We start from the raw sequence: 27530 nt of genomic DNA on the forward strand, positions 1-27530 counted from the left end.
GTGGAAGCCCCAGGTAAGTATGAAAACAAAACTATTAAACATCTCAGAATTCCTTTAAAGGAAACCTGTAATGTCTTTAAAAAAGTTTCACTTACCTGGAGCTTCTGCCAGCCCCCTGCAGCCTCCGTGGGCACACGCCGTCTCTGAACGATCCACCAGTCCCCCGCCGCAGCTAAGTTTTGTTCTTGCGGACTTGCAAGTCATTGTCCACTGCCCCTGGCCACACAAACGTCCTCATTTGCACTCCCATCACCAAGAGCATCCTGCACAGTACGAGAAAACCTTGCACTGCACCCGCGCAGGACACTCATGGCGAAGGGAACACGAACGTAGATGCGCATGGCCAGGGACATCGACTTGCGAGAATAAAACTTGGCTGCAACAGGAGACAAGAGGACTTTTTTTTTTAAGACATTACAGGTTTAATAGCATATAACAAGCATGTATACAGGGCAGGGCCGGGCCGAGGCATAGGCTGGAGAGGCTCCAGCCTCAGGGCGCAGTGTAGGAGGGGGCGCACAATTCATTGAGCTGTCATTCCTAATTGTATATGAAGCAGAAAGAAATAAGAAAAGGGGATACATGACAGTGACTGCAAGCCAGATAACTAGATATTAAGGTGTTGGGGAGGTTGGGGGCCCTGTGGCCCTCTTAGTCTAATAGCAATCAGTGTGTGACAGCTGGGGTGGGAGCGATGGAGGGGCGCACTTTGGTGTCTCAGCCTTGGGTGCTGGAGGACCTTGTCCCAGCTCTGATACAGGGTGTCTAACAAGTGTCCAGCTTGTGTTGAAGTACTGTGGCTGGCAAGGGCTTGGAGGTTTCTACACAGTGCACAGCATGCAGAACACTAGTAGTGGCTGAGGCTGCACTCTGCTTCTCCCTCTATTGTCAGCTCACCTCTCCCCCCTCCAATCTCAGCCTCCTCTCTCTGTCCTGTGTCAGGCTGTCCACTTTTCTTCTCCCCCTCCCATCTGAGGCTTCCTTATCTTATCCCAGGCATTCCGATGACTTGCTTTCAGTCACACAGCCTGTGTGTTATTGCCGCTGGCTTGTTTCCGCCTCCTCCCCCTAGCTGTCGGCACTTCCTAGCTCACTTCTCCTGCAGCCCAAACTGCAGAAGAACAGCTTGCAGAGATCCACTGAGGCTGAGATGAGCCGAATACTGCGAGCCCAAGGCAGAAGAACCGTTTGCAGAGATTCTCTGCAAGCGGTTCTTCTGCTGCTTGGGCTTGCAGTATTCGGCTCATCTCAGCCTCAGTGGATCTCTGCAAGCGGTTCTTCTGTCGCTGGCTCGCAGTGTTCGGCTCATCTCAGCCCAATGGATCTCTGCAAGTGTCTTCGGCTCTCTTTACTTCACCGGACATTTCAGAAATCCGGTAGGACAGCCCGGGCAGGTCTGAAAAAGTGGACCTGTCCGGGCAAAAGAGGACGCATGGTCAGCCTACTGTTGAGGGACCCCCGTATAAAAAAAACTCAAGGGGAATGAGCTGTACTGGGTGGCCACGCTACTAGACCCTTGGTATAAGCACAAAGTAGCTGAGATGTTTCCAAATCACCAGAAGACAGAAAGGATGCAGCACTTGCAGAACAAGCTGGCAACTTTACTTTACAGTGCGTTTAAGGGTGATGTCACAGCACAACGGAATAAAGGTACCACTGCCAGTAATCCTTCTCCCATGTCCACGCAGGCAAGGACAGGACACTCCAGCGATCTCATGGTGATGTCGGACATGCGGACATTCTTTAGTCCAACACCTCGCCTTAGCCCTTCCGGATCCACCCTCCACCAACGCCTTGACTGACAGGTAGCCGACTACCTGGCCTTAAGTCTGGAAGTAGATACTGTGAGCAGCTATGAACCCTTGGACTACTGGGTGCTAGTGTTGGGCGAACACCTGGATGTTCGGGTTCGGGCCGAACAGGCCGAACATGGGCCAGATGTTCGGCATGTTCGGCCCGAACGCCGAACTCAATGGAAGTCAATGGGACCCCCGAACATGCCCATTTTGGGGGCCCTATGGGGTCGCAGGCATAAGGGGGGAGCATGCCCCGATCGCGGGGGGGTCGGAAATTCCCCCCACCCCCTCCGCTAGCGCTCCCCCCTCTGCCTGCTTCCCCATAAAAAAAGTTTAAGGCAAGTTAAATAGTACTTGGTGGCTGGCCTGGCACTGGCAGTGGAGTGAGGAGGAGGAGGAGTCCGAGTAGCAGAGTGACGCGTTGAGGCCGGGCAGCCTACGTGATGACGCATACGAGGGTACGCGTGACGCGTACCCTCGTATGCAGAGGACGTGAGGTCAGAGAAAGGGCGGAAGTACCACAAGGGTACTACCGCTGAACCGCCCGCTGCCCCGCCTCAACGCGTCACTCTGCTACTCAGACTCCTCCTCCTCCTCACTCCACTGCCAGTGCCAGCCACCAAGTACTATTTAACTTGCCTTAAACTTTTGTATGGGGAAGCGGGCAGAGGGGGGAGCGCTAGCGGAGGGGGTGGGGGGAATTTCCGACCCCCCCGCGATCGGGGCATGCTCCCCCCTTATGCCTGCGACCCCATAGGGGGGCCGTATTGCGGCATGTTCGGGCGAACAGGGCCCTGTTCGGCCGAACAGGGGCCCTGTTCGGCCCTGTTTGGCGGCCATTCAGTAGTTCGGGACGAACCCGAACTTAAAAGGCCGAACACCATCAGGTGTTCAGCCGAACTCGAACATCACCCGAACAGGGTGGTGTTCTGCTGAACCCGAACAGTGGCGAACACTGTTCGCCCAACACTACTGGGTGCGCAGGCTTGACCTGTGGCCAGAGCTGTCACAATTTGCCATCCAACTTCTGTCTTGCCCTGCCTCAAGCGTCCTGTCAGAAAGGACCTTCAGCACAGCTGGAGGCATTGTCACTGAGAAGAGAAGTCACCTAGGTCACAAAAGTGTTCAGTACTAGTGATGCTCGGATGTGCCTCATCCACGAATTCGGAAATCCGCGTGGTTGAAAAAAAAAATCCGCATTCGACCCCGCCGCATGCGGATTTGCGGTCGCGTCCACGCAACCACGCGGATTTTTTTCCGTGAATGGCGTAATCACGCGTGGATTCACGCCCGGAGGCGGATTTTCTTTTAACGTTAATAACAAAGCCCCCATACATGCTACAGTCCCCCAAATAGCATGGATTATCGAGGTGATAAGGGACAACATAACTTCAACATAAAAAATTCCAAATTTTTTTTTTTTCTAGAGAAAATGGATTTTAAAGTGAAATCAACACTTTAAATGGGGCTATTAATTGGTAATAAGTGGTTTTAAAAAGGGATATACGCGTTAAGCAGTCAAAGAGGTGAAGGCGAGTTCCAAAGGCACTTGGCGGCGAAGGTACCACTGGAGGAGGATGAGTGGCTGACGGCAAAAAGGCTCCAGAGAGGTTTTTGTAATTTTTTTTTGTTTGTTTTTTTTTGCAGCAATTAGCAATGACATCGCAGCAGAGTTGTCAGTGGACACGGGCAGTGTGAACGCAGAGTGCAGTGGTGGTAGCGACTGAGTCAGGAGAAGGACTATGCGGGCGGTCAGTTCAGCATCACAGAAGGACCACGGCAACATACTGGTGGTAGTAGTAGCAGCACAGCGTCATAGTGCTGGCCAAAAAATTAAATGCACCCGGTGACCCGGGCAGTGTGAACGCAGAGTGTAGTAGCGACTGAGTCAGGAGGACAAAGCGGGCGGTCAGTTCAGCAGCAGCAGCACAGCAGTAGTAGCACAGCGTCATAGTGCTGGCCAAAAAATTAAATGCACCCGGTGACCCGGGCAGTGTGAACGCAGAGTGTAGTAGCGACTGAGTCAGGAGGACAAAGCGGGCGGTCAGTTCAGCAGCAGCAGCACAGCAAGAAGCAAGAAGGATGCAGTGGGCACAGCAGTGGGCACTGGATATACAACTAGGTCACTGGATATACAACTAGGTCACTGAAGGATGCAGTGGCCACAGTACAAGGTCACTGAAGGATGCAGTGGGCACAGCAGTGGGCACTGGATATACAACTAGGTCACTGAAGGATGCAGTGGGCACAGTACAAGGTCACTGAAGGATGCAGTGGGCACAGTACAAGGTCACTGAAGGATGCAGTGGGCACAGCAGTGGGCACTGGATATACAACTAGGTCACTGAAGGATGCAGTGGCCACAGTACAAGGTCACTGAAGGATGCAGTGGGCACAGTACAAGGTCACTGAAGGATGCAGTGGGCACAGTACAAGGTCACTGAAGGATGCAGTGGGCACAGCAGTGGCCACTGGATATACAACTAGGTCACTGAAGGATGCAGTGGCCACAGTACAAGGTCACTGAAGGATGCAGTGGGCACAGCAGTGGGCACTGGATATACAACTAGGTCACTGAAGGATGCAGTGGGCACACAAGGATGTCACACTGTGTAATGAGATGCTCATATGCCAGCGAGCGAGCAGTGGGCACTGGGCACGGCACAAGGTCACTGACAGAATGAATGAACAGCGCTGGCAGAGAGTGGCGGCGCCGGCGGTGTGACTGGCTGCCTGCAAATAGTACAAGTGTATAACTGTCACTGGAATATACAAGTGAACACTGCAGCTGCACTAACCTGCCTGCCTGCACTCTACACACAGATAATCCCCACTCCCACTACACTGCAGCACTGAACCTGCCTGCACAGCACTACACACAGTTAAATAATCACTAGACTCCCACACTCCCACTACACTACACTGACTACAACTAACTACAGCAATCACTCACTGACTAGCTAACTGTGTACAGTATAAGAGCAGTGTTAGCAAAAAAAACGCTTTGTTTTTAACACAATAAATGCACTTGCTCAAACAACAATGGCCTGGAGATAATCCTCTCAGCACCACAGTCTAGCAAGGACAGAGCTTTTCCATCATGGCCGCCGCTTTATATTCAGGAGGGGAGGGCATAGCTCCCCTCCTGTGATTGGTTGCTAGGGCCTGGCTGGGGCACTCTGATTGGCCTGCAATGTGTCACTTCCGCATAGTTTGACGCGTTTCCGCAAACCACGACTTCAGCACCGGGTTTCACGAGCGTGAATGCGGATTTCTGTCCGCATTCACGCGAAGCCGAAGTAGATTTTCATGGTTGAAAATCTATTCACGGATTTTCGTGTCCGAGGCGGAATGCGTCAAAATGGTCGTGAATCCACGTGTAAGCGTGATCACGACCTGGCGGTGAGCACCACTGTTCAGTACCTCACCTCTATCAAAATGAATGAGGCATGGATCCCAGAGGGCTACTGCCCGCCCGGAGACTAAGTCAGTCCCCACACACAGCATCTCTGCCTGCACGCTGTGTGACTACCTGCCCCAAGACTAGGTCGCTCCCCACACAGCATCTCTGTCTGCAGGCCGCTTGACTGTCTTCTCCGCCACCACCAACAGGGTCCAGGACTCCAGGCGGACTCCTGAATATTTAAGGCTGCTGCTAGCAGCGGCCGCTATAATAATTTTTCTGGTACATGTACATGCCTGCCTAATTTTTCTGGCTGTACTGCAGCTGCAACAACAAAGCAAAAGGCATGTACATGTGTCAATTTCCCTTTATGATCGTCACCTTGCCGCGGTGAAGTGGATTGCGTATCACAATGAAGCAATGATCGCCGGCTATATGAGTGAGGGGGGCACACCTGACCCAAGAAGATAGATGATAAGGTCGTTGCTTCATTGTGAACCGACCAAATTCTATCAGCTGGTCACTCAGTCTCTGTTGTTCAGTCATTCAGCTACCTCAGCGAAAACCGCCATCGCCTGCACTCGCGCCATGGTGCACACCAGTCCAGCAGGGCTGTCGCTACACAAACAGCGGTGCGTTACACAGTAAGTTTGGTGTGTCAGTGTGAAGCAGTACACTATTTACACTACCTGATTGATGTATACACATGCAAGATGTTTTAAAGTACTTTAGGCCTCCAATTTAGCATGCAATGTGATTTCTGCCCTTAAAACGCTGCTGTGCGTCAAATCCAGATTTTTCCCGGGGACTTTTGGCGTGTATCCCACTCCGCCATGCAAAAACTCAGGTGTTAGACCCCTTGAATCATCTTTTCAATCACTTTTGTGGCCAGCATAAATGTTTGTAGTTTTCAAAGTTCGCCTCCCCATTGAAGTCTATTGCAGTCCGCGAAAGTTCATGCAAACCAAACTTTTGCGGAAGTTCGCGTTTGAGGTTTGCAAACCGAAAACCGAAGGTTCGAGCCATCTCTAAAAATAACATGGCATATTTATACAACCAGTTATATCTCCCAATGTAAACTATTCTTTCCATCAAATTCCACTAGGATGGAATTATCTTTAGATGTTTCTACATTTCTTTAGAATATGACACATCTACCGGAAGAAAGTATTGGATTCTACCAACCTTTCTTGTTTAATGTCTGCTCACTTCATGGCTAATATTGTCATGCTTATTTTTGTATGATGTCATTTATGGAAGATATGGTTCTTGAAAACAAAGTCGTAAAAGTGCCCATTATAAAAGCCACAATTTGGGGCAATGCAAGGAAATTTGAGCGCCAAGTCTTCAAACTACGCAAATTGACTTGGCGAATCCCATTTTAACGCTCCTCTCCGACCACCCAAATTTCCTCACATTGCCGCAAATCATGGCTTTCCGGCGGGAGGGAGGGTAAGGAAAAGGGCGGGGTTAAGAGATAGGCACTGCCCGAGGTTGCAGTTAAGGGTTAGGCATTGGAGAGGGAGGCATAAGAGTTGCGTATGGGTAGAGGGAGGGCTAAGGGTTGGGTACGGGTAAAGGGAGCGTTCTAGGGCTCTATGTGAAAGTAGGGTTAGGTTAAAGGGAAGGTCCGAGGAACAAAAAAAAATCCACTTACCGCGGGCTTCCGCCAGCCCCTGGCAGCCCCCAGTCCCCTCCAGTGCAGATGGCGACCTCGCCAGGTCGGCATCTGCCTGCATCTTCCTGAGTTCCACTGTGCGGCTCAGTGAGTCGCACTGACGTCATCTGAGCTGTTCCGCACAGGCGCAGAACTACTGCGCTTGCGCAGTACAGTCCAGATGACGTCAGTGCCACTCTGAGAGTCGCTCGTGGAGACGCAGTCGGCATCTTGCGCCACAGGGACCCTGGACCACCAGAGTGGAGAGGAGCTGCGGTGTGGGCACAGGACAGCTGGCATGGGCTGGAGGAAGCCCCAAGTAAGTGGATTTTTTTATTCTCCTCCTCCTTGAATGTGTCCTTTAACCTCCCTGGCGGTCTATTAGAAACTGCCAGGGGGCAGCGCAGCACTATATTTAATTTTTTTTTTAAAAAATCATGTAGCGAGCCTAGGGCTCGCTACATGATAGCCGCTGTACATCGGCATCCCCCCGCCCGCTTCGATCGCCTCAGGCGATCTTTGATCAGGAAATCCCGTGCAAAGAACGGGATTTCCTGAAGGGCTTCCCCCATCGCCATGGCGATGGGGCGGGATGACGTCACCGACGTCATGGACGTCGCGACGTCTAAGGGAGTCCCGATCCACCCCTCAGCGCTGCCTGGCACTGATTGGCCAGCGCACAGGGTCTGGGGGGCGGCACGGCACGGCGAACAGCGGCGATCGAGCGCAGAGCGGCGGCGATCGGAATGCACACGCAGCTAGCAAAGTGCTAGCTGCGTGTTGCAAAAAAAAAAAAAGAGAGCAAATCGGCCAAGCTGGGCCTGAGAAATCCTCCTGCGCGGCATAGCCCGAGCTCAGCTCGGTCTTACCGCCAGGAAGGTTAAGTCATAGTAAAATATCAGTTAAGATTACCAATATTTTACTAACGGAATTCAGTAGTAATGTTACCGATATTCTACTAGCAGCAATCCCCTGGGCTCTTTTTTTCCAGGCACCTTTATTACATGGATGCCTTGAAATAATGATTTAAATTTTGTAAGTAATAATTTCACAATCCATTAACATATTTTCTCCAGCATAACAGATTTTTTTTACGCCTTTAGTGAACTCAATGGTCATTGATCAGCAGGCCTAATTCCAAGTTTGAATCATGTTTACCTAGGATCAATCTGTTAGCTAACTTGACCATTCAATAAACTCTTTATTGTCCTCCCCAACCAACTGCCTTGGCTGTGCCACTGCACCATGACACTCCAACATAACCCTGCAGTCATCCGTTTCTCTCTCTGCATAGCCACCCAATACTTAAAGAGAAACCGTGACCAAGAACTGAACTTCATCCCAATCAGTAGCTGATACCCCCTTTCACATAAGAAATCTTTTCCTTTTCACAAACGGATCATCAGGGGGCTCTGTATGGCTAATATTGTGCTGGAGCCCCTCCCACAGTGGGATGTCAGGTCCATGGTCCTGACAGTTTCCTGTCTGTGAACCTCATTGCATTGTGGGAAATAACAGCTGTTTACAGATGGGTCCAACTGCCAAAAAAAGATGCTCTCTCGTTCATAACTCCTGGTGTGATCTGCGTAACCTCCTCCACAAAAGCATTCTGCTCTACTACCTAATATCACCCAGTTGCATAGTCTTGTTTGCTCTGGTGGTACTCCGGCTTTCTCGGCCTCAGCCGTTATTCCTTGGACATTAAGACCTGGGGGTAACCGAAGTCAGGAGATATATTCAGTGTCCTGTTCAAGTGGGGGCTTGTCTATAGGTGAAGACGTGGACCGAGCTCAGAGCTACGGCACCAGATTGGGGTATAGTGGCTGAAAGAAAGCAAAAGATTTGCCAGGCATTACAGCGGCGGTCGTTTAAAAACATGTGCATTGCCACGGACTTACTATGAATTCTGGTTCGCTGCACGTCCCCGCAGGTTGCCGCAATAGTCGCACGGCAACGTAGGTATGCTCTCAAGTCTATCATCTGGGCCATGACAGTGAGCGTACAGTATGTATTTCAAAGAATAACCAAAACAGAATGTAAGAAATATATCTAGTACATAGAACAAGTATGATAACAACAGTATTTACATTTATTTGTAGAAAGAATTTAGGTTATGAAGTGCTACACAGATAATCTGTTAAGTGTGCAACTCGAGTGATCTGGTTTCATCAATGTGACTTCACGTTGTCCATTTTTTATTCCATTCTGAAACACAAGCATGGTAGAATATTACAAAACTGACACAAAGTAAAGAATAGTAACATCAAACTGTATATGAATCAACAAACAGTTGATGGAGTGAGTGGAGACAGCCATGTCAGCTGGTTGCTTTATGGTAGTCTCTTAAAGGACAACTGAAGTTATATGACGGGCAGACCAAAATGCACTTACTAGGTAATTATACATTTTTTATGTAAACATTGTACCTCCTCCTCCCTATTTTTGTTAAACTCATGGCTGTAGACCTGACCCAGCACATGTGCTGTAACCAACGCATGTATAGGTTCGCTTTAAAATGGAATGAAATCCAGCATTTCTTCTTTACTCTAAAATATTATTTACAGCATATAATACAGTATACTAACATAATTTTTTTTTTTTTAGTAAAACAACATTCAAAAGGCAAAAATCACAGGACTGACTTTTTTTTCCTGCAGGGGACAGCCACATCCAAACTGGTATAACCTTATCTTGTGTTTACATTATTCACTTCATACAATTAAGAAAGCATTCTCTGGCTGTGCAGAAACTTCTGCTAATGAGTCCTGAACTGAATCACTGCTCAGAAATCACTACTGGCTGCATTTACAATATAATTACAACAGTTATGAATAAAATGCATCAGCAGCTTTCAAAGTAAATAAACTGAACTTTGGGAACTTATAATTTCTAAATGAATAATAATACTTGTGCACAAAAGCAAATATGATAATTGTACCGGTTGTAAAAACTAGGAAAGCACATTTTTCTTGAATATTTTGTCAGTGTTTAAAACATTTATTCTGAAATGTTAGAGTCACTATAAACTAATCACTGTATCAATAACTGAACTCAATAAATATAGGACACTGAAAACAAAGAGGTGCATTTGCGTATGTGCAGGTCCGAAACAATGATTAGAAATGACCAGATATGAGGATGAAGGAGACCTGAAGATGGAAGGAGTATGTTGGCTGTCATTTTATCCCCTTCCTAAAAATGCCATTCAGACTACCTGCTATGCTGATGTTTTGGCTTCAATATATTCTAAGCCACACACCTGAAGCAAAATGCAGCCAGGTTTTACACCTGATGAAGGAGGTTAGTCCTCCGTAACATGTAGTGTCTTGTTCGCTAATACACAGCAAGTTTATTGCAGCCATTAGTGTGCCGTCTCTTTTTTCATTTCTGATGCTACGCAAGCTATATGAGCAATCCAGCTGAGACAGGGCACCGCCAAAGTGGTCAGGTAGTTTGAGACCTGAGGAGCTGCTTACCAGGCATCCAGTAGTGCACAAGGTAAGAACACCTGTCTGCATACTCGTTCTAGGACAGTGATGGTGAACTTTTCAGAGGCTGAGTGCCCAAACTGAAACCCAAAACCCGCTTATTAGTCGCAAAGTGCCAACATGGCAGTTTAAACCAAATACTGATGTATAGGTACTCCCAAATATTAGGTAGTACCCCAGTGTACATAACCAGAGGTACTACCAGTATTAGGAAGCCCTAGGTATGCTCCCAGTAGGGGTAACCAGAAGGGAATCAAGGAAATTTGGGCACTTGGGGCTAATAGATTATTTGGGCGCCCCAGAGGCACTAATGCAAAATATCAGCTATCGGGCGCCAAAGAAGAAATTTGGGCACCTGATAAATAGCGGGCGCCATGACCATCCAACTGAAATTTTTCATTTAAAAAATATATAAATATATATATAAAAGATTAGTGTTTCAATAAATATCATTTTGAAATTTGTTTTGAGAATTATGACATTGTAAATTATAATTTTCAGTTTTATTATCTTAGAAATGTATATCTTTTTGTATTAACGTTATTTGCAGCAGAGAAAGGGTTCGGCATCAGGAAGGAGGTTTTATGGTTAGGCACCACCAGATGGGGTCTTAGGATTAGGCATCACCGGGGGGGGTTAGGGTTAGGCACCACCAGGGGGGGGGGGGGGGGGTTCAGGGTTAGGCACCAGTGGTGCTCACCGCCAGGTCGTGATCACGCTTACGCGTGGATTCACGACCATTTTGATGCATTCCGCCTCGGACACGCTAAGCCGTGAATAGATTTTCAACCACGAAAATCTGCTTCGGCTACGCGTGAATGCGGACAGAAATCCGCATTCACGCTCGTGAAACCCGGCGCTGAAGTCGTGGTTTGCGGAAATGCGTCAAACTATGCGGAAGTGACACATTGCAGGCCAATCAGAGTGCTCCAGCCAGGCCCTAGCAACCAATCACAGGAGGGGAGCTATGCCCTCCCCTCCTGAATATAAAGCGGCGGCCATGATGGAAAAGCTCTGTCCTTGCTAGACTGTGGTGCTGAGAGGATTATCTCCAGGCCATTGTTGTTTGAGCAAGTGCATTTATTGTGTTAAAAACAAAGCGTTTTTTTTGCTAACACTGCTCTTATACTGTACACAGTTAGCTAGTCAGTGAGTGATTGCTGTAGTTAGTTGTAGTCAGTGTAGTGTAGTGGGAGTGTGGGAGTCTAGTGATTATTTAACTGTGTGTAGTGCTGTGCAGGCAGGTTCAGTGCTGCAGTGTAGTGGGAGTGGGGATTATCTGTGTGTAGAGTGCAGGCAGGCAGGTTAGTGCAGCTGCAGTGTTCACTTGTATATTCCAGTGACAGTTTATACACTTGTACTATTTGCAGGCAGCCAGTCACACCGCCGGCGCCGCCACTCTCTGCCAGCGCTGTTCATTCATTCTGTCATTGACCTTGTGCCGTGCCCAGTGCCCACTGCTCGCTCGCTCGCTGGCATATGAGCATCTCATTACACAGTGTGACATCCTTGTGTGCCCACTGCATCCTTCAGTGACCTAGTTGTATATCCAGTGCCCACTGCTGTGTCCACTGCATCCTTCAGTGACCTTGTACTGTGGCCACTGCATCCTTCAGTGACCTAGTTGTATATCCAGTGGCCACTGCTGTGCCCACTGCATCCTTCAGTGACCTTGTACTGTGCCCACTGCATCCTTCAGTGACCTTGTACTGTGGCCACTGCATCCTTCAGTGACCTAGTTGTATATCCAGTGCCCACTGCTGTGCCCAGTGCATCCTTCAGTGACCTTGTACTGTGGCCACTGCATCCTTCAGTGACCTAGTTGTATATCCAGTGGCCACTGCTGTGCCCACTGCATCCTTCAGTGACCTTGTACTGTGCCCACTGCATCCTTCAGTGACCTTGTACTGTGGCCACTGCATCCTTCAGTGACCTAGTTGTATATCCAGTGCCCACTGCTGTGCCCAGTGCATCCTTCAGTGACCTTGTACTGTGGCCACTGCATCCTTCAGTGACCTAGTTGTATATCCAGTGGCCACTGCTGTGCCCACTGCATCCTTCAGTGACCTTGTACTGTGCCCACTGCATCCTTCAGTGACCTTGTACTGTGCCCACTGCATCCTTCAGTGACCTAGTTGTATATCCAGTGCCCACTGCTGTGCCCACTGCATCCTTCAGTGACCTTGTGCTGTGCCCACTGCATCCTTCAGTGACCTAGTTGTATATCCAGTGCCCACTGCTGTGCCCACTGCATCCTTCAGTGACCTTGTACTGTGCCCACTGCATCCTTCAGTGACCTAGTTGTATATCCAGTGGCCACTGCTGTGCCCACTGCATCCTTCAGTGACCTTGTACTGTGCCCACTGCATCCTTCAGTGACCTTGTACTGTGCCCACTGCATCCTTCAGTGACCTAGTTGTATATCCAGTGCCCACTGCTGTGCCCACTGCATCCTTCAGTGACCTTGTACTGTGCCCACTGCATCCTTCAGTGACCTAGTTGTATATCCAGTGCCCACTGCTGTGCCCACTGCATCCTTCAGTGACCTTGTACTGTGCCCACTGCATCCATTGATTCATTACTAGCAATAGCAACATGTCTGGCAGGGTTTCGCGGGGTGAGAGGAAAGGGAGTTCAATTGCCTCAGCCACTTCTGGGACTGCTCCACGTCCAGGGAGAGGACGCCCAGCTGTACGTGGTCGTGATGCAGCAGAAAGGGGGGCAGCAAAGCCTAGGCCGAGTCAGCGCCACCATTGTCCAAATATTTTAAAGTTTCTGGTCCCCGTGTGGTGGTTGAGCAAATGGAACCTGACGTACTCATGGACATCATGACTTCCTCCCAGACCTCTACTGTGAGCACCACTCCAAGCAGCAGCAGCAGCCAACGTCCCACGCTTGTTGTGACATCCACCCCAGCACCCACTGGTCAGCAGCCCTCCCAGGATGACAGCGTTCTGTCCCTCAGTCCGGCTTCTGGGAACCTGCTGATGCAAGAAGCTCAGGACTTACTGGGGACTGATGTGGCAGAGATTGAGATCGGGCCACAATCACAAGCGTTGTTGAGTTCTGGTGATGAAGAAGAGGGGTCTGTGTCTGGGGATGTAGGGACAGAAGAGGAGGCGGGGGAGTCAGAGGAAGAGCTGGATTATGATGATGCTGCTGATGATGATGACGTTGTGGACCCTAACTATGTGCAGCCTGCTGAGTCCGTGGAAGAATGGTCAGAGGCAGAGCAGGATGACGAGTCACCTCGGCCTAGGCAAGGATATCGCCATATGTCAGGCAGGGGCAGGGGCATCGGCAGCAGTGGGCGTGGAGGAAGTAGACAGGACACTGCTTCAGCCGGCACCACCACCATGCAACCCCCGGCAACTACTACCACACATTGTTCCGCTGCACCCTCTGCTAGTGGGGGCCGCAGTAAATTAAAGTCACCAGTGTGGGATTGCTTTGAGGAATGTACTGATGACAAAAGGTATGCTGTGTGCAGGTTATGCAGCAAAAGATTGAGCCGTGGGAAAAGTCTGAGCAAGATGGGTACCTCATCCCTCCAGGGCCACCTGAGAAGCCGCCACTGCCGCGAGTATGCTGAGTTTAAGAGGAAGCAGGCACTGCTGGCAGGGGTTCCTGAGAGCAGAAGGCCCACCAGCGCAGCAGCATCATCCCTCCCTCAGGGTCGTGAATCCCCCACAGCAGCAGCAGCAGTAGCACGCAAGCGCTCTTCCACCTCGGCTACTCAGGACACAGACATTGAGGCTGGCAGCCAGTGTTCGTCTCTCTCCTCTGTCTCCCCTGCATCCCAGCGTCGTCAGACCCTGCTGAGCGACACCTTTCAGGGTCTGACCAAGCCTCTGCCTCCAAGCCACAGGCGGATCCGCAAACTAAATGGCTTGCTGGCCCGGGCCATGGCATCACAGCTGCTTCCCTACTCCCTGGTGCAGGAGGGGAGCGCCATGCGGACGCTGCTCCAATTTGGCATCCCCGAGTGGCAAGTCCCCAGTCGCCACTATTTCAGCAGGAGCGCGATCCCAGCACTCCACAAGTTTGCGGTGGAAAACGTGGCCCGTTCCCTGGACTACTCTGTGGGCAAGCGGGTCCACGTGACCATGGACTCGTGGAGTAGCAGATTTGGGACAGGTCGCTACCTGTCCTTTACGGCCCACTGGGTGACACTGATGGAAGGGAGGGAGGACAAGAGCGCATCAGCCCAGCTAGTGGTGCCACCACGCGGGATCAGGGGGGATGCAGAAGGGTCCTGTCACGACACTCCCTCAGCACCCGGAAAGCAAGCCCGCCTCGGCAGCAGCAGCGCCAAGCCTCGGCACTGCCAAGCCCTTTTAAAATTGGTGACCCTGGGGAAGGAGAGGCTTACGGCCACCAACATCCTGGCCGCCATCAGGAAGCAGGAGCGGAGGTGGCTGACCCCCAGAGGCCTGGAAGTGGGGTATGTGGCAGCCGATAACGGGGCCAACCTGGTGGCAGCAGTGCAGCAGGGAAACCTCCAGCACATCCCCTGCTTGGCCCACGTGCTCAATCTTGTGGTGCAGCGCTTCTTGCGCACCTACCAGGGGATGAGCGAGCTGCTTCAGGATGCCCGGGCGGTGGTACGCTTTTTCCGCCTGTCAGCCACTGCCTCTGCACTCTTGTCCACCTTACAGCAGCAGTATGGAAGGCCACAACACCGGATGATCATCGACATGCCAGTTCGCTGGAATTCGACTCTGGCCATGTTGGAGCGGCTGTGTCAGCACAGGCTGGCTCTTAGGGCCTACATGCTAGACCCAAGTGTCCCCAGCAACCAGCAAGTCCCCATGATTACTGCCACTCAGTGGACACTGATGCAGCAAGTATGCCTGGTGCTGAGTCCCTTCCTGGAGGCAACCAAGATGGTCAGTGAGGAGCGGGCCTCTGTGTGCCAGTGGGTCCTCCTGAATGAGGAGGAGGAGGAGGAGCAGAGTGCAGCAGGCGTTGTACGTGGATGGCTGTTTGAGGAGGACAACGACATGGCACAGGAAGAGGACAGGCATGCGTTATGGGACAATGGCGAGGACGAGGAAGATCTTGCTGGCAGGGCCCACTTGTTTCCCATGGCTGTGCACATGTTGCGCTGCCTTCGCAGGGACCCCCGGGTGATCCAGATGCGTTCAAGGGAGGACATCTGGATTACCTTGATGCTTGTACTGGGTCAAGAGACTGGACATCTGGAGCGAGCTTTCCCAGTACGCCCTGGAACTCCTATCCTGCCCTCCTTCCAGTGTCCTCTCAGAGAGATGCTTTAGTGCGGCCGGTGGCGTGGTCACAGAGAAGCGCTCTCGGCTTTCCCATGCCTCTATGGACAAACTCACCTTCCTGAAAATCAACCAGGCTTGGGTGGAAGGTGAGTTCCTGGCCCCTATTGTCGGACACAGGGGGACATGAAGTGGCTGCTGCATGTGCTGTTGTTAACTATGCCTGCCTTTATAAAGACATTTACTACCTGCCTAGTGCCTACCTTGGTTAATTTTTTGGTGTTATGGTACTACTACCAGTAAGTTGCCATGGTCCTCCTTCTGAGCTGCTGAACTGACCGCCCGCTTTGTCCTCCTGACTCAGTCGCTACTACACTCTGCGTTCACACTGCCCGGGTCGCCGGGTGCATTAAATTTTTTGGCCAGCACTATGACGCTGTGCTACTACTACTGTGCTGCTGCTGCTGAACTGACCGCCCGCTTTGTCCTCCTGACTCAGTCGCTACTACACTCTGCGTTCACACTGCCCGGGTCGCCGGGTGCATTTAATGTTTTGGACAGCACTATGACGCTGTGCTACTACTACTGTGCTGCTGCTGCTGAACTGACCGCCCGCTTTGTCCTCCTGACTCAGTCGCTACTACACTCTGCGTTCACACTGCCCGGGTCGCCGGGTGCATTTAATTTTTTGGCCAGCACTATGACGCTGTGCTACTACTACTGTGCTGCTGCTGCTGAACTGACCGCCCGCTTTGTCCTCCTGACTCAGTCGCTACTACACTCTGCGTTCACACTGCCCGGGTCACCGGGTGCATTTAATTTTTTGGCCAGCACTATGACGCTGTGCTGCTACTACTACCACCAGTATGTTGCCGTGGTCCTTCTGTGCTGCTGAACTGACCGCCCGCATAGTCCTTCTCCTGACTCAGTCGCTACCACCACTGCACTCTGCGTTCACACTGCCCGTGTCCACTGACAACTCTGCTGCGATGTCATTGCTAATTGCTGCAAAAAAAACAAAAAAAAAATTACAAAAACCTCTCTGGAGCCTTTTTGCCGTCAGCCACTCATCCTCCTCCAGCGGTACCTTCGCCGCCAAGTGCCATTGGAACTCGCCTTCACCTCTTTGACTGCTTAACGCGTATATCCCTTTTTAAAACCACTTATTACCAATTAATAGCCCCATTTAAAGTGTTGATTTCACTTTAAAATCCATTTTCTCTAGAAAAAAAATTTTTGGGGGAATTTTTTATGTTGAAGTTATGTTGCCCCTTATCACCTCGATAATCCATGCTATTTGGGGGACTGTAGCATGTATGGGGGCTTTGTTATTAACGTTAAAAGAAAATCCGCCTCCGGGCGTGAATCCACGCGTGATTACGCCATTTACGGGAAAAAATCCGCGTGGTTGCGTGGACGCGGACGAAAATCCGCATGCGGCGGGGCCGAATGCGGATTTTTTTTTGCAACCACACGGATTGCCGAATTCGTGGATGAGGCACATCCGAGCATCCCTGTTAGGCACCACTGGTTTAGGGTTAGGCATTGGTAGAGGGAGGGTTCTGTGTGAGAGTAGGGTTAGGTGTAGTTGTAGTAAAACAATGGTAATATTTACCAATGTTTTACTATGCTTACATTGAGGGTGGAATTCTGCTCAAACCTCAATCTTCCGACGGTGCAAGATCCAGGTTGTTCGGACCCAGAGAGCCAATCATGGAAGAAGTGAAGGGTGGTCCACACAATGTCGTTAGAAGATAAAAATGCTTTATTAAATTAGGCACATCTCAAGCAAACATCCGAACACCACGTGCTGACATGTTTCGGATGTAACCCTGTCCTTAACCATAGCCTATAGGCCTATAGGCTATGATTAATATGATTAAGGACAGTGTTACATCCGAAACATGTCAGCATGTGGTGTTTGGATGTTAGCTTGAGATGTGCCTAATTTAATAAAGCATTTTTATCTTCTAATGACATTGGGCCATATGCAATTCACTTTCTCACCTGAGATTTCTCCTTGGTGATAATTTTAAACATGTCAATAGGATGGCTTTTAAACCACCAAGCAGCAAGCAAGAAAATACTCTAAATAAATTTGATAATACTTTTCAAGTTTTTTGAGTACTTTTTTCAATTGCATAGTGCTGAAAACATATTTTAAAGAGAAGATGAAAAATGATCTAGGAGAAAACTCAGGAGAAAAAGTAAATTGCATATGGGCCATTGTGCGGACCACCGTTCACTTCTACCACGTTTTACTATGCTTATTACGACTGTAACAATATTTTTCGTTTTCGTTGTTATAGACAATATTTTGTGATTTTATTACAGTTATTTTAACATATTTATTATTCTACAGTATGTCAGATAAAGATGAAGAAACAATAAAAATATTGTAATAGATAATATCTTAAAACTTCGGCTATACACCATGCCCTTTTTTCCTGCGGCCTTTTTTGACATACTGTATGCATAGCTCTACAGTGTATGTAGCAAGCAGTGGTGCTCAGCAGAGCTCGAATATTCGAGTAGCTCGAATATTCGAGCTCTTTTTCAGCTATTCGAGCTCGGTATTCGAGCTCCGAATAGCTGGAGCTATTCGAATGGGCTATCCGAGTACACTCGAATAGCCCATTCACTATTCGAGCTATTCGAGCAACCTGGCGCTATTCGAGCTCGGTACCGAGCTCGAATAGCGTCATAGCCCAGATTGATGTCCTTAGAGCCAATCAGAGGGCTCCCAGGCCCTCTGACAGCAGCCAATCACAGAGGGGGACCCTGGCCAGCCCCTACCCTATAAATAGCGGCCGCCATGTTCCGTTTCTCCGTGCTTGCCTGAGACTTGTACAGAGAGAGAGTTGCTCCTTTGTGCTTTGGCTTAGCAAGAGCTCTATTGTGGTCATTTACCTAGCGTTTTTGCTCACATACACCTCCTATACACACCTATATTGTTGTTAGTTATTTAGACATTGTATTTTAGTTAGTAGCTTGTGTGTTACATTAGAGACAGGCAGCTGCTGCAAGCTTACAGGTTTAGGCCTCAGGGGGGCCTTGCCTCTGTGGGCAGCTGTCCTCTGTTTATTTCTCTCATCTATACCAGTATTTCTGCTGTCCTTTACTAATAGTATTGTAGTTATACTGTACTAGGAGTAGGACACTCACTGACTGTCACTGTTTATAGGCTACTAGCTAGCTCCTGCGTGTGTGCACTCACTCACTGTCTGTGTGTACACACACTCTATTTCCTTCTGATTACTGATAGATTATTGTTAGTTAGTTGTACTTACTTACTACTTACTCTTACTGTACCCGTAGGGACACTCACTGTCACTGTTCATATAGGCTACTAGCTCCTGCGTGTGCGCACTGCACTCACTGTCTGAGTGTACACACACAACACACACTCTATTTCCTTCTGATCGCTGATTGATTATCGTAATTAGTTAGTTGTACTTACTGTTACTACTTACTCTTACTGTACTAGGAGTCTAGGACACTCAGTCACTGTCCATAGGCTACTAGCTCCTGCGTGCGTGCACTCACTGTCTGAGTGTACACACACCCACACTCCATTTCCTTCTGATCGCTGATTGATTATCGTAATTAGTTAGTTGTACTTACTGTTACTACTTACTCTTACTGTACTAGGAGTCTAGGACACTCAGTCACTGTCCATAGGCTACTAGCTCCTGCGTGCGTGCACTCACTGTCTGAGTGTACACACACCACCCACACTCCATTTCCTTCTGATCGCTGATTGATTATTGTAATTAGTTAGTTCTACTTACTGTTACTACTTACTCTTACTGTACTAGGAGTCTAGGACACTCAGTCACTGTGTTCATAGGCTACTAGCTCCTGCGTGCGTGCACTCACTGTCTGAGTGTACACACACCACCCACACTCCATTTCCTTCTGATCGCTGATTGATTATTGTAATTAGTTAGTTCTACTTACTGTTACTACTTACTCTTACTGTACTAGGAGTCTAGGACACTCAGTCACTGTGTTTATAGGCTACTAGCTCCTGCGTGCGTGCACTCACTGTCTGAGTGTACACACACCCACACTCCATTTCCTTCTGATCGCTGATTGATTATTGTAATTAGTTAGTTCTACTTACTGTTACTACTTACTCTTACTGTACTAGGAGTCTAGGACACTCAGTCACTGTGTTCATAGGCTACTAGCTCCTGCGTGCGTGCACTCACTGTCTGAGTGTACACACACCACCCACACTCCATTTCCTTCTGATCGCTGATTGATTATTGTAATTAGTTAGTTCTACTTACTGTTACTACTTACTCTTACTGTACTAGGAGTCTAGGACACTCAGTCACTGTGTTCATAGGCTACTAGCTCCTGCGTGCGTGCACTCACTGTCTGAGTGTACACACACCCACACTCCATTTCCTTCTGATCGCTGATTGATTATTGTAATTAGTTAGTTCTACTTACTGTTACTACTTACTCTTACTGTACTAGGAGTCTAGGACACTCAGTCACTGTGTTCATAGGCTACTAGCTCCTGCGTGCGTGCACTCACTGTCTGAGTGTACACACACCCACACTCCATTTCCTTCTGATCGCTGATTGATTATTGTAATTAGTTAGTTCTACTTACTGTTACTACTTACTCTTACTGTACTAGGAGTCTAGGACACTCAGTCACTGTGTTCATAGGCTACTAGCTCCTGCGTGCGTGCACTCACTGTCTGCGTGTACACACACCACCCACACTCCATTTCCTTCTGATCGCTGATTGATTATTGTAATTAGTTAGTTCTACTTACTGTTACTACTTACTCTTACTGTACTAGGAGTCTAGGACACTCAGTCACTGTGTTCATAGGCTACTAGCTCCTGCGTGCGTGCACTCACTGTCTGAGTGTACACACACCACCCACACTCCATTTCCTTCTGATCGCTGATTGATTATTGTAATTAGTTAGTTCTACTTACTGTTACTACTTACTCTTACTGTACTAGGAGTCTAGGACACTCAGTCACTGTGTTCATAGGCTACTAGCTCCTGCGTGCATGCACTCACTGTCTGAGTGTACACACACTAAATTTACTTGTGATTACTACTGATTATTGTAACTGCTAGTTGTACTTCCTGACTGTTACTACTTACTTACTGTACTAGGGGACACTCACTCAGTCACCTCACCAACCAACCCACTCCATTAAAGTACCCCACTTTTCACCCGCCCTTTTAAAAAACTTTTGTCTATACGCCCAAAACATTGAAGATGTCTGGAAGTGGCAGCCAGCGCGGTTTGGGCAAGGGGAAGGGCAGCAAGGGAATCAGGAGGAGAGGGAGCAGCATTGTGGCAAGCCGCGGCCGCGGGCGCGCCACCATGCACAGTTCCGCAGCAGCAGCAGCAGCGTCAGTGGCTAACATTCCTCCCATAGCCACTGGCCGTGGACGCCTTGGGCGCCGCCCAGCAGGAGCATCTGCAACTCACGCTGCAGAGACACAGCAGCAGCAGCATGTAGCACCTGCTCCCATTTTCCTCCAGCCGGGTCGGAAACGTCCCATTGAGGAAAAGGATGCAGACACTGTGGTGCAACTGATGACGGAGGATGAGCAGCCCGCCATCAGCTCTGCATCCGAGGCCTCCACCCTCACCACCACCACCACCACCACCACCACCCCTGTTCGCAGCAGCCGCCCAGCAGGGTCTGGGGAGGAGGCCAGTTCACCGTCACTCGCCGACCTGTCATTCAGCAGTCTTTTGACCCCAGGCATCATGAGTAAATTGTCTGCTGTTGTTGGCGATCTTGAGGAGGAGATGCTGATGGGCACTTTGGGGGATGAGGGATTGGACAGCAAGACTGTGGCGACAGTCAAGCAGCCCATCCATGCATCAGGAGAGGAGTTTGGGGGGTCCTCATCCCAGCAGGACATGTTTCAGGAGGGGGAGGATGATGATGACCCGGTGACAGACAGAGACTGGGTGCCACCACCTCCAGGGGATGTCGTCCTCAGCAGCTCTGAGGAGGAGGAGGAGGATGCGCTTGTGGGCCTTGCAAGGAGGCGCATCATTGCAAGCATTGGCAGCGTCCCACAGCCTGCTGGTGTCTCAGGCTCAGCAGCAGCAGCAGCAGCATCAGCCAGTACCACCACCAGCCGCACCCAAGCCCCCCCCCCCCAACCACCACAGGGAGACAGGCAGCAGCGCTTCCATGCCGTAGGGGGAAGTTTCTGTCACCAATCTGGCGGTTTTTCACCATGCCCACTGTGTACAGCAAGTACGCCACTTGCAACCACTGTCAGCGGAAGTTGAGCAGAGGTGCAGACCCCTTAAAGTTCAGCACCAGCTCGCTCATCAACCACCTTGCGGCTAAACATTTCCACCAGCATGAGGAGTTCCAGAGGCTGAAGGCATCTGCTGCTGGCAGTGGCACCACACCCATCACTGCACAGCCTTCAGCAGCAGCAGCAACAGCAGCCACCCGCCCTCCTGCTCCTCCAGCAGCACCAGCAGGAGTGCGGAAACGCACTGCTCCTCCCCCCTCTGCAACTCCTGCCGCCGACACTGAGGCCTGTTCTGGCAGCCAGTCCTCAGTGGCCTCCTCTGCTGTGTCTGCTGATTCCCGTGTCAGCAAAAGGCCACGCCAGAGCCTTTTGAGCGAGTCCTTCCAGGGGGTGGTTAGGGCTCTGCCTCCCAGCAGCCGTCGCGTGCGGCAGCTGAACGGCTTGCTGGCACGGGCCATGTGCTCCCAACTCCTGCCGTACACGCTCGTGCAGGAGGGGAGCGACATTCGTGCGCTGCTTGCTTGCGCAGCCCCAGACTGGCAGCTCCCCAGCAGACACTTCTTTGCCCGCAAGGCCATTCCTGCACTGCACTGCTTTGTGATGGCCAATGTGGAGCGAGGGCTGGAGCACGCGGTTGGTGAAAGGGTCCACGTCACCATGGACTCCTGGAGCAGCCGCTTCGGGACAGGCCGCTACCTGTCCTTCACTGTCCACTGGGTCAGCTTGGTGGAAGGGGGTGAGGATGGGAGAGCAGCAGCGGGCACAGCAGCAGCAGCAACACAGTGGGTGGTGCCACCCCGCAGGGTCAGGGGAACTGCAGCAGGTTCCTCCGATCCTCTGCCATCCTCCGGCACACCTGGCCAAACCCCCCGCCTCAGCAGCAGCGTGAAGGCCCGCCACTGCCAAGCGCTGCTGCACTTGGTCAGCCTTGGGAAGACCAAGCTGACGGCAACCCATGTGTTGGCCAAACTCCAGGAGCAGGAGAGGATTTGGCTGACCCCCAGAGGCCTCAGAGTCGGAGAGGTGGTGGCCGACAATGGGGCCAATCTGATTGCCGCAATAGACAGGGGAAACCTGACCCACATCCCCTGTCTTGCCCACGTGCTGAACCTGGTGGTGCAGAAGTTCCTGCGCACCTACCAGGGGATGGGCGAACTGCTGGAAACGGCAAGGAATGTTGTGCGTCACTTCCGGCGCTCGGCTGCAGCCTGTGCGAGCCTGGAAGACGTGCAAAAGGAGCTGGATCTGCCACGCCATCGGCTGATCCTTGACGTTCCGACTCGCTGGAACTCCACCCTGGCGATGTTGGAGCGTCTGGTTGAACAGAGGCACGCTGTCAAACAGTACCTTGCCCTGGCCACTGTTTCCGCAGCTCAGAGAAGGGACAAGACCAGCAACATCCCGTCCATCGTCCCCGATGATGACTGGAGGCACATGCAGCAGGTGTGCTTAGTGCTGGCTCCCTTACTGCAGGCCACAAACATGGTGAGCAGGGACCATGCTATGGTCTGCGAGTGGGTGCCCCTGGTTTCTCTGCTGAACAGGGCCCTCGATGCTTTGCTGGAACAGGGAGCGGCAGCCTTGGACCAGCAGGAGCGGCAACCAGCTGCGCAGTCCACCTCTGAGGGGGAGGAGGAGGAGGACTTGGTGGAGGTCCCTGACCTGGCTGCTGATGAGGGGGATCAGCACAGCGCAGCTGAGTTGGTGCGGGGGTGGAGAGAGGATGAGGCGGCAGAGGAGGAGGATGAGGACAGCACTGACGTCGATGTGCCAGCAGACGTGGCCCGCCTCTTCCCAATGGCAGCGCACATGCTGACGTGCCTGCGCAGGGACCCCAGGGTGATCCAGATGAAGCAGAGGGAGGACATCTGGATCAGCATGATGTTGGACCCACGCCTCAAGGGGAAGTTGAGCCAGTTCCTGCCGCCTGCAGGAGGAGACCCAGCGCAACAAATAAGGAGCTTGCAGCAGGCCCTTGTTGAGCGCTTGGAGGAAGCCTTCCCCCAGCCTTCCACCCCCACTGTCCAGCAGCCAGCACAGAGGCAGCAGCAGGTGCCTGCATCCAGCAGCAGCAAGCGCCCCACAGACCTGCTGTCTCTCAGCCACGAGCTCTACAGGACTGTAGAGGCTCCGGCAGCAGTGACTAGAGAGGAGATGCATGCAGCAGCATCCTCCTCCGGTCACAGCCAGCGCCTGACCCGCATGGTGGCTGACTACATGGGGTCGTACAGCGGGCTTGACAGCGATGCCCCTGTTGATCCCATGGAGTATTGGGTCAAGCGCATGGAGATCTGGAGCGAGCTGGCGCAGTGCGCCCTGGAAGTGCTGTCCTGCCCCCCTTCCAGCGTGCTGTCCGAGCGCTGCTTCAGTGCAGCTGGTGGCGTGGTCACCGAGAAACGCTCACGTCTGTCTCACAAGTCTGTGGACAGACTGACGTTTCTCAAGATGAACCAGGCGTGGGTGGAAGGCGAGTTCCTGGCCCCTGTTGTCGGCGAGAGGGGGACATGAACTGGCTGCCGGAATCATCGTTAATGTGCTTTACCACCCTTTACCACCTCCTGGCTCCTGCTCACTAAGCCAGCCTGGTTCACTTTGACTATTACGTCGCCTGCAGCCACACATTTTACACCTACAGTGGGCTGCTGTGTACTGCCCTTCTGCTGTCTGTCTGTGTTTCCCACTGCCAGGGTACACAGAATTACCTTCTTCTGCTGCCACTCTGCCACCAGCTATTACGTCAAACAATAGCTATATTGGTTGCAAAACCAAAACCAAACAAACCATTAAAAAAAAAAAAGGTTTAATTTTTCTGAGGTGCCCGGGTTGAAAACTGTGTTGTTCCAGTTGTGTATTGGACACAATGTGGGCTGCACGACCGCTGTCTGGGACCTCCTGTTGTGTTTATTTACAGCCCTGGTATCACCGCTAGGTACCAGGGCTATTATGTCACGCTGCCTACCTGCTGCCACACTCACACTGCTCCTCCATACCTCCTCCTGCTGCTGCTGCTGCTGTCTGTCTGTGTTTCCCACTGCCAGGGTACACAGATGATTTACCTTCTGCTGCCACTCTGCCACCAGCTATTACGTCAAACAATAGCTGCTCGCCTACTCCTCCATTCCTCCTCCTCCTGCTGCTGCTGTCTGTCTGTGTTTCCCACTGCCAGGGTACACAGATGATTTACCTTCTGCTGCCACTCTGCCACCAGCTATTACGTCAAACAATAGCTGCTCGCCTACTCCTCCATTCCTCCTCCTGCTGCTGCTGTCTGTCTGTGTTTCCCACTGCCAGGGTACACAGATGATTTACCTTCTGCTGCCACTCTGCCACCAGCTATTACGTCAAACAATAGCTGCTCGCCTACTCCTCCATTCCTCCTCCTGCTGCTGCTGTCTGTCTGTGTTTCCCACTGCCAGGGTACACAGAATTACCTTCTTCTGCTGCCACTCTGCCACCAGCTATTACGTCAAACAATAGCTGCTCGCCTACTCCTCCATTCCTCCTCCTGCTGCTGCTGTCTGTCTGTGTTTCCCACTGCCAGGGTACACAGAATTACCTTCTTCTGCTGCCACTCTGCCACCAGCTATTACGTCAAACAATAGCTATATTGGTTGTAAAACCAAAAACCAAAAAACCATAAAAAAAAAAAAGGTTTAATTTTTCTGAGGTGCCCGGGTTGAAAACTGTGTTGTCCCAGTTGTGTATTGGACACGATGTGGGCTGCACGACCGCTGTCTGGGACCTCCTGTTGTGTTTATTTACAGCCCTGGTATCACCGCTAGGTACCAGGGCTATTATGTCACGCTGCCTACCTGCTGCCACACTCACACTGCTCCTCCATACCTCCTCCTGCTGCTGCTGCTGCTGTCTGTCTGTGTTTCCCACTGCCAGGGTACACTACACAGATGATTTACCTTCTGCTGCCACTCTGCCACCAGCTATTACGTCAAACAATAGCTGCTCGCCTACTCCTCCATTCCTCCTGCTGCTGTTGCTGTCTGTCTGTGTTTCCCACTGCCAGGGTACACAGAATTACCTTCTTCTGCTGCCACTCTGCCACCAGCTATTACGTCAAACAATAGCTATATTGGTTGCAAAACCAAAACCAAACAAACCATTAAAAAAAAAAAAAGGTTTAATTTTTCTGAGGTGCCCGGGTTGAAAACTGTGTTGTCCCAGTTGTGTATTGGACACAATGTGGGCTGCACGACCGCTGTCTGGGACCTCCTGTTGTGTTTATTTACAGCCCTGGTATCACCGCTAGGTACCAGGGCTATTATGTCACGCTGCCTACCTGCTGCCACACTCACACTGCTCCTCCATACCTCCTCCTGCTGCTGCTGCTGCTGTCTGTCTGTGTTTCCCACTGCCAGGGTACACAGATGATTTACCTTCTGCTGCCACTCTGCCACCAGCTATTACGTCAAACAATAGCTGCTCACATTACTCCTCCATTCCTCCTGCTGCTGTTGCTGTCTGTTTGTGTTTCCCACTGCCAGGGTACACAGAATTACCTTCTGCTGCCACTCTGCCACCAGCTATTACGTCAAACAATAGCTATATTGGTTGCAAAACCAAAACCAAACAAACCATTAAAAAAAAAAAAAAAAAGGTTTAATTTTTCTGAGGTGCCCGGGTTGAAAACTGTGTTGTCCCAGTTGTGTATTGGACACAATGTGGGCTGCACGACCGCTGTCTGGGACCTCCTGTTGTGTTTATTTACAGCCCTGGTATCACCGCTAGGTACCAGGGCTATTATGTCACGGCGAGCTGCCTGCCTCATTGACTGCCTGCTGCCACACACTCATCCTCCTCCTCCTGCTGCTGAATTTACCTCCTGCTGTCTTTGTGTTTCCACTGCCAGGGAGCACATACAATGGCGCTTCCAACATGCGTGCGCCCACCAGCTATTTGTTACGCTCAAAAATAGCTGCATTTCTTTAAAAAAAAAATTGAAAAGAGAAATACGTGAAGAAGAAGAAGACGATATTGAAAAAGAAGGAGAAGGAGAAGATGAAGATGAAGAAGAAGATGAAGAAGAAGATGAAGAAGATGATGAAGAAGATGAAAAAGAAGAAAAAGATGAAGAAGATGAAGAAGAAGAAGATGAAGAAGAAGAAGATGAAGATGAAGAAGAAGAAGAAGATGAAGAAGAAGAAGAAGAAGAAGATGAAGAAGAAGAAGAAGAAGAAGATGAAGAAGATGAAGAAGAAGAAGAAGAAGAAGAAGAAGAAGATGAAGAAGATGAAGAAGAAGAAGAAGAAGAAGATGAAGAAGATGAAGAAGAAGAAGAAGAAGATGAAGAAGAAGAAGAAGATGAAGAAGAAGAAGATGAAGAAGATGAAGATGAAGAAGAAGAAGAAGATGAAGATGAAGAAGAAGAAGAAGATGAAGAAGATGAAGAAGAAGAAGATGATGAAGAAGAAGAAGAAGAAGATGATGAAGAAGAAGAAGAAGAAGAAGAAGACAATATAGAAGAAGAAGAAGAAGATATAGAAGAAGAAGATCTAGAAGAAGAAGAAGAAAGATAAAGAAGAAGAAGAACAAGTATATACAGTAACACTACTGAACAAAATTAAGGACACAACTTCTCTTTCCACCTTTTTTTTTAAAGGAACATCCCCACATAATCACTTGCTGTTGTTACTTGGAAAAAAAGATGTTTCTTGCATCATTCACCCTCAAAACAA

At 50.3% G+C, this 27530-nt stretch overlaps 1 protein-coding gene across 2 annotated transcripts in view; it reads right to left on the reverse strand.

The window, feature by feature from the left end:
• Positions 1–8927: 8927 nt before the first annotated feature.
• The window catches only part of LOC137558046 (transmembrane protein 272-like), a 55754-nt gene continuing 37151 nt past the window's right edge, over positions 8928–27530 (reverse strand). For both annotated transcript variants that reach the window (XM_068271713.1, XM_068271712.1), the window contains one exon: positions 8928–9061. In XM_068271713.1, the coding sequence (XP_068127814.1) occupies positions 9036–9061 (26 nt within the window). In that variant the 3' untranslated portion in view covers positions 8928–9035. The remainder of the gene's footprint in view (positions 9062–27530) is intronic.

This window comes from Hyperolius riggenbachi, chromosome 1 (genome assembly GCF_040937935.1).
Source record: "Hyperolius riggenbachi isolate aHypRig1 chromosome 1, aHypRig1.pri, whole genome shotgun sequence".
In the NCBI taxonomy this organism is placed as follows: Eukaryota; Metazoa; Chordata; class Amphibia; order Anura; family Hyperoliidae; genus Hyperolius; species Hyperolius riggenbachi.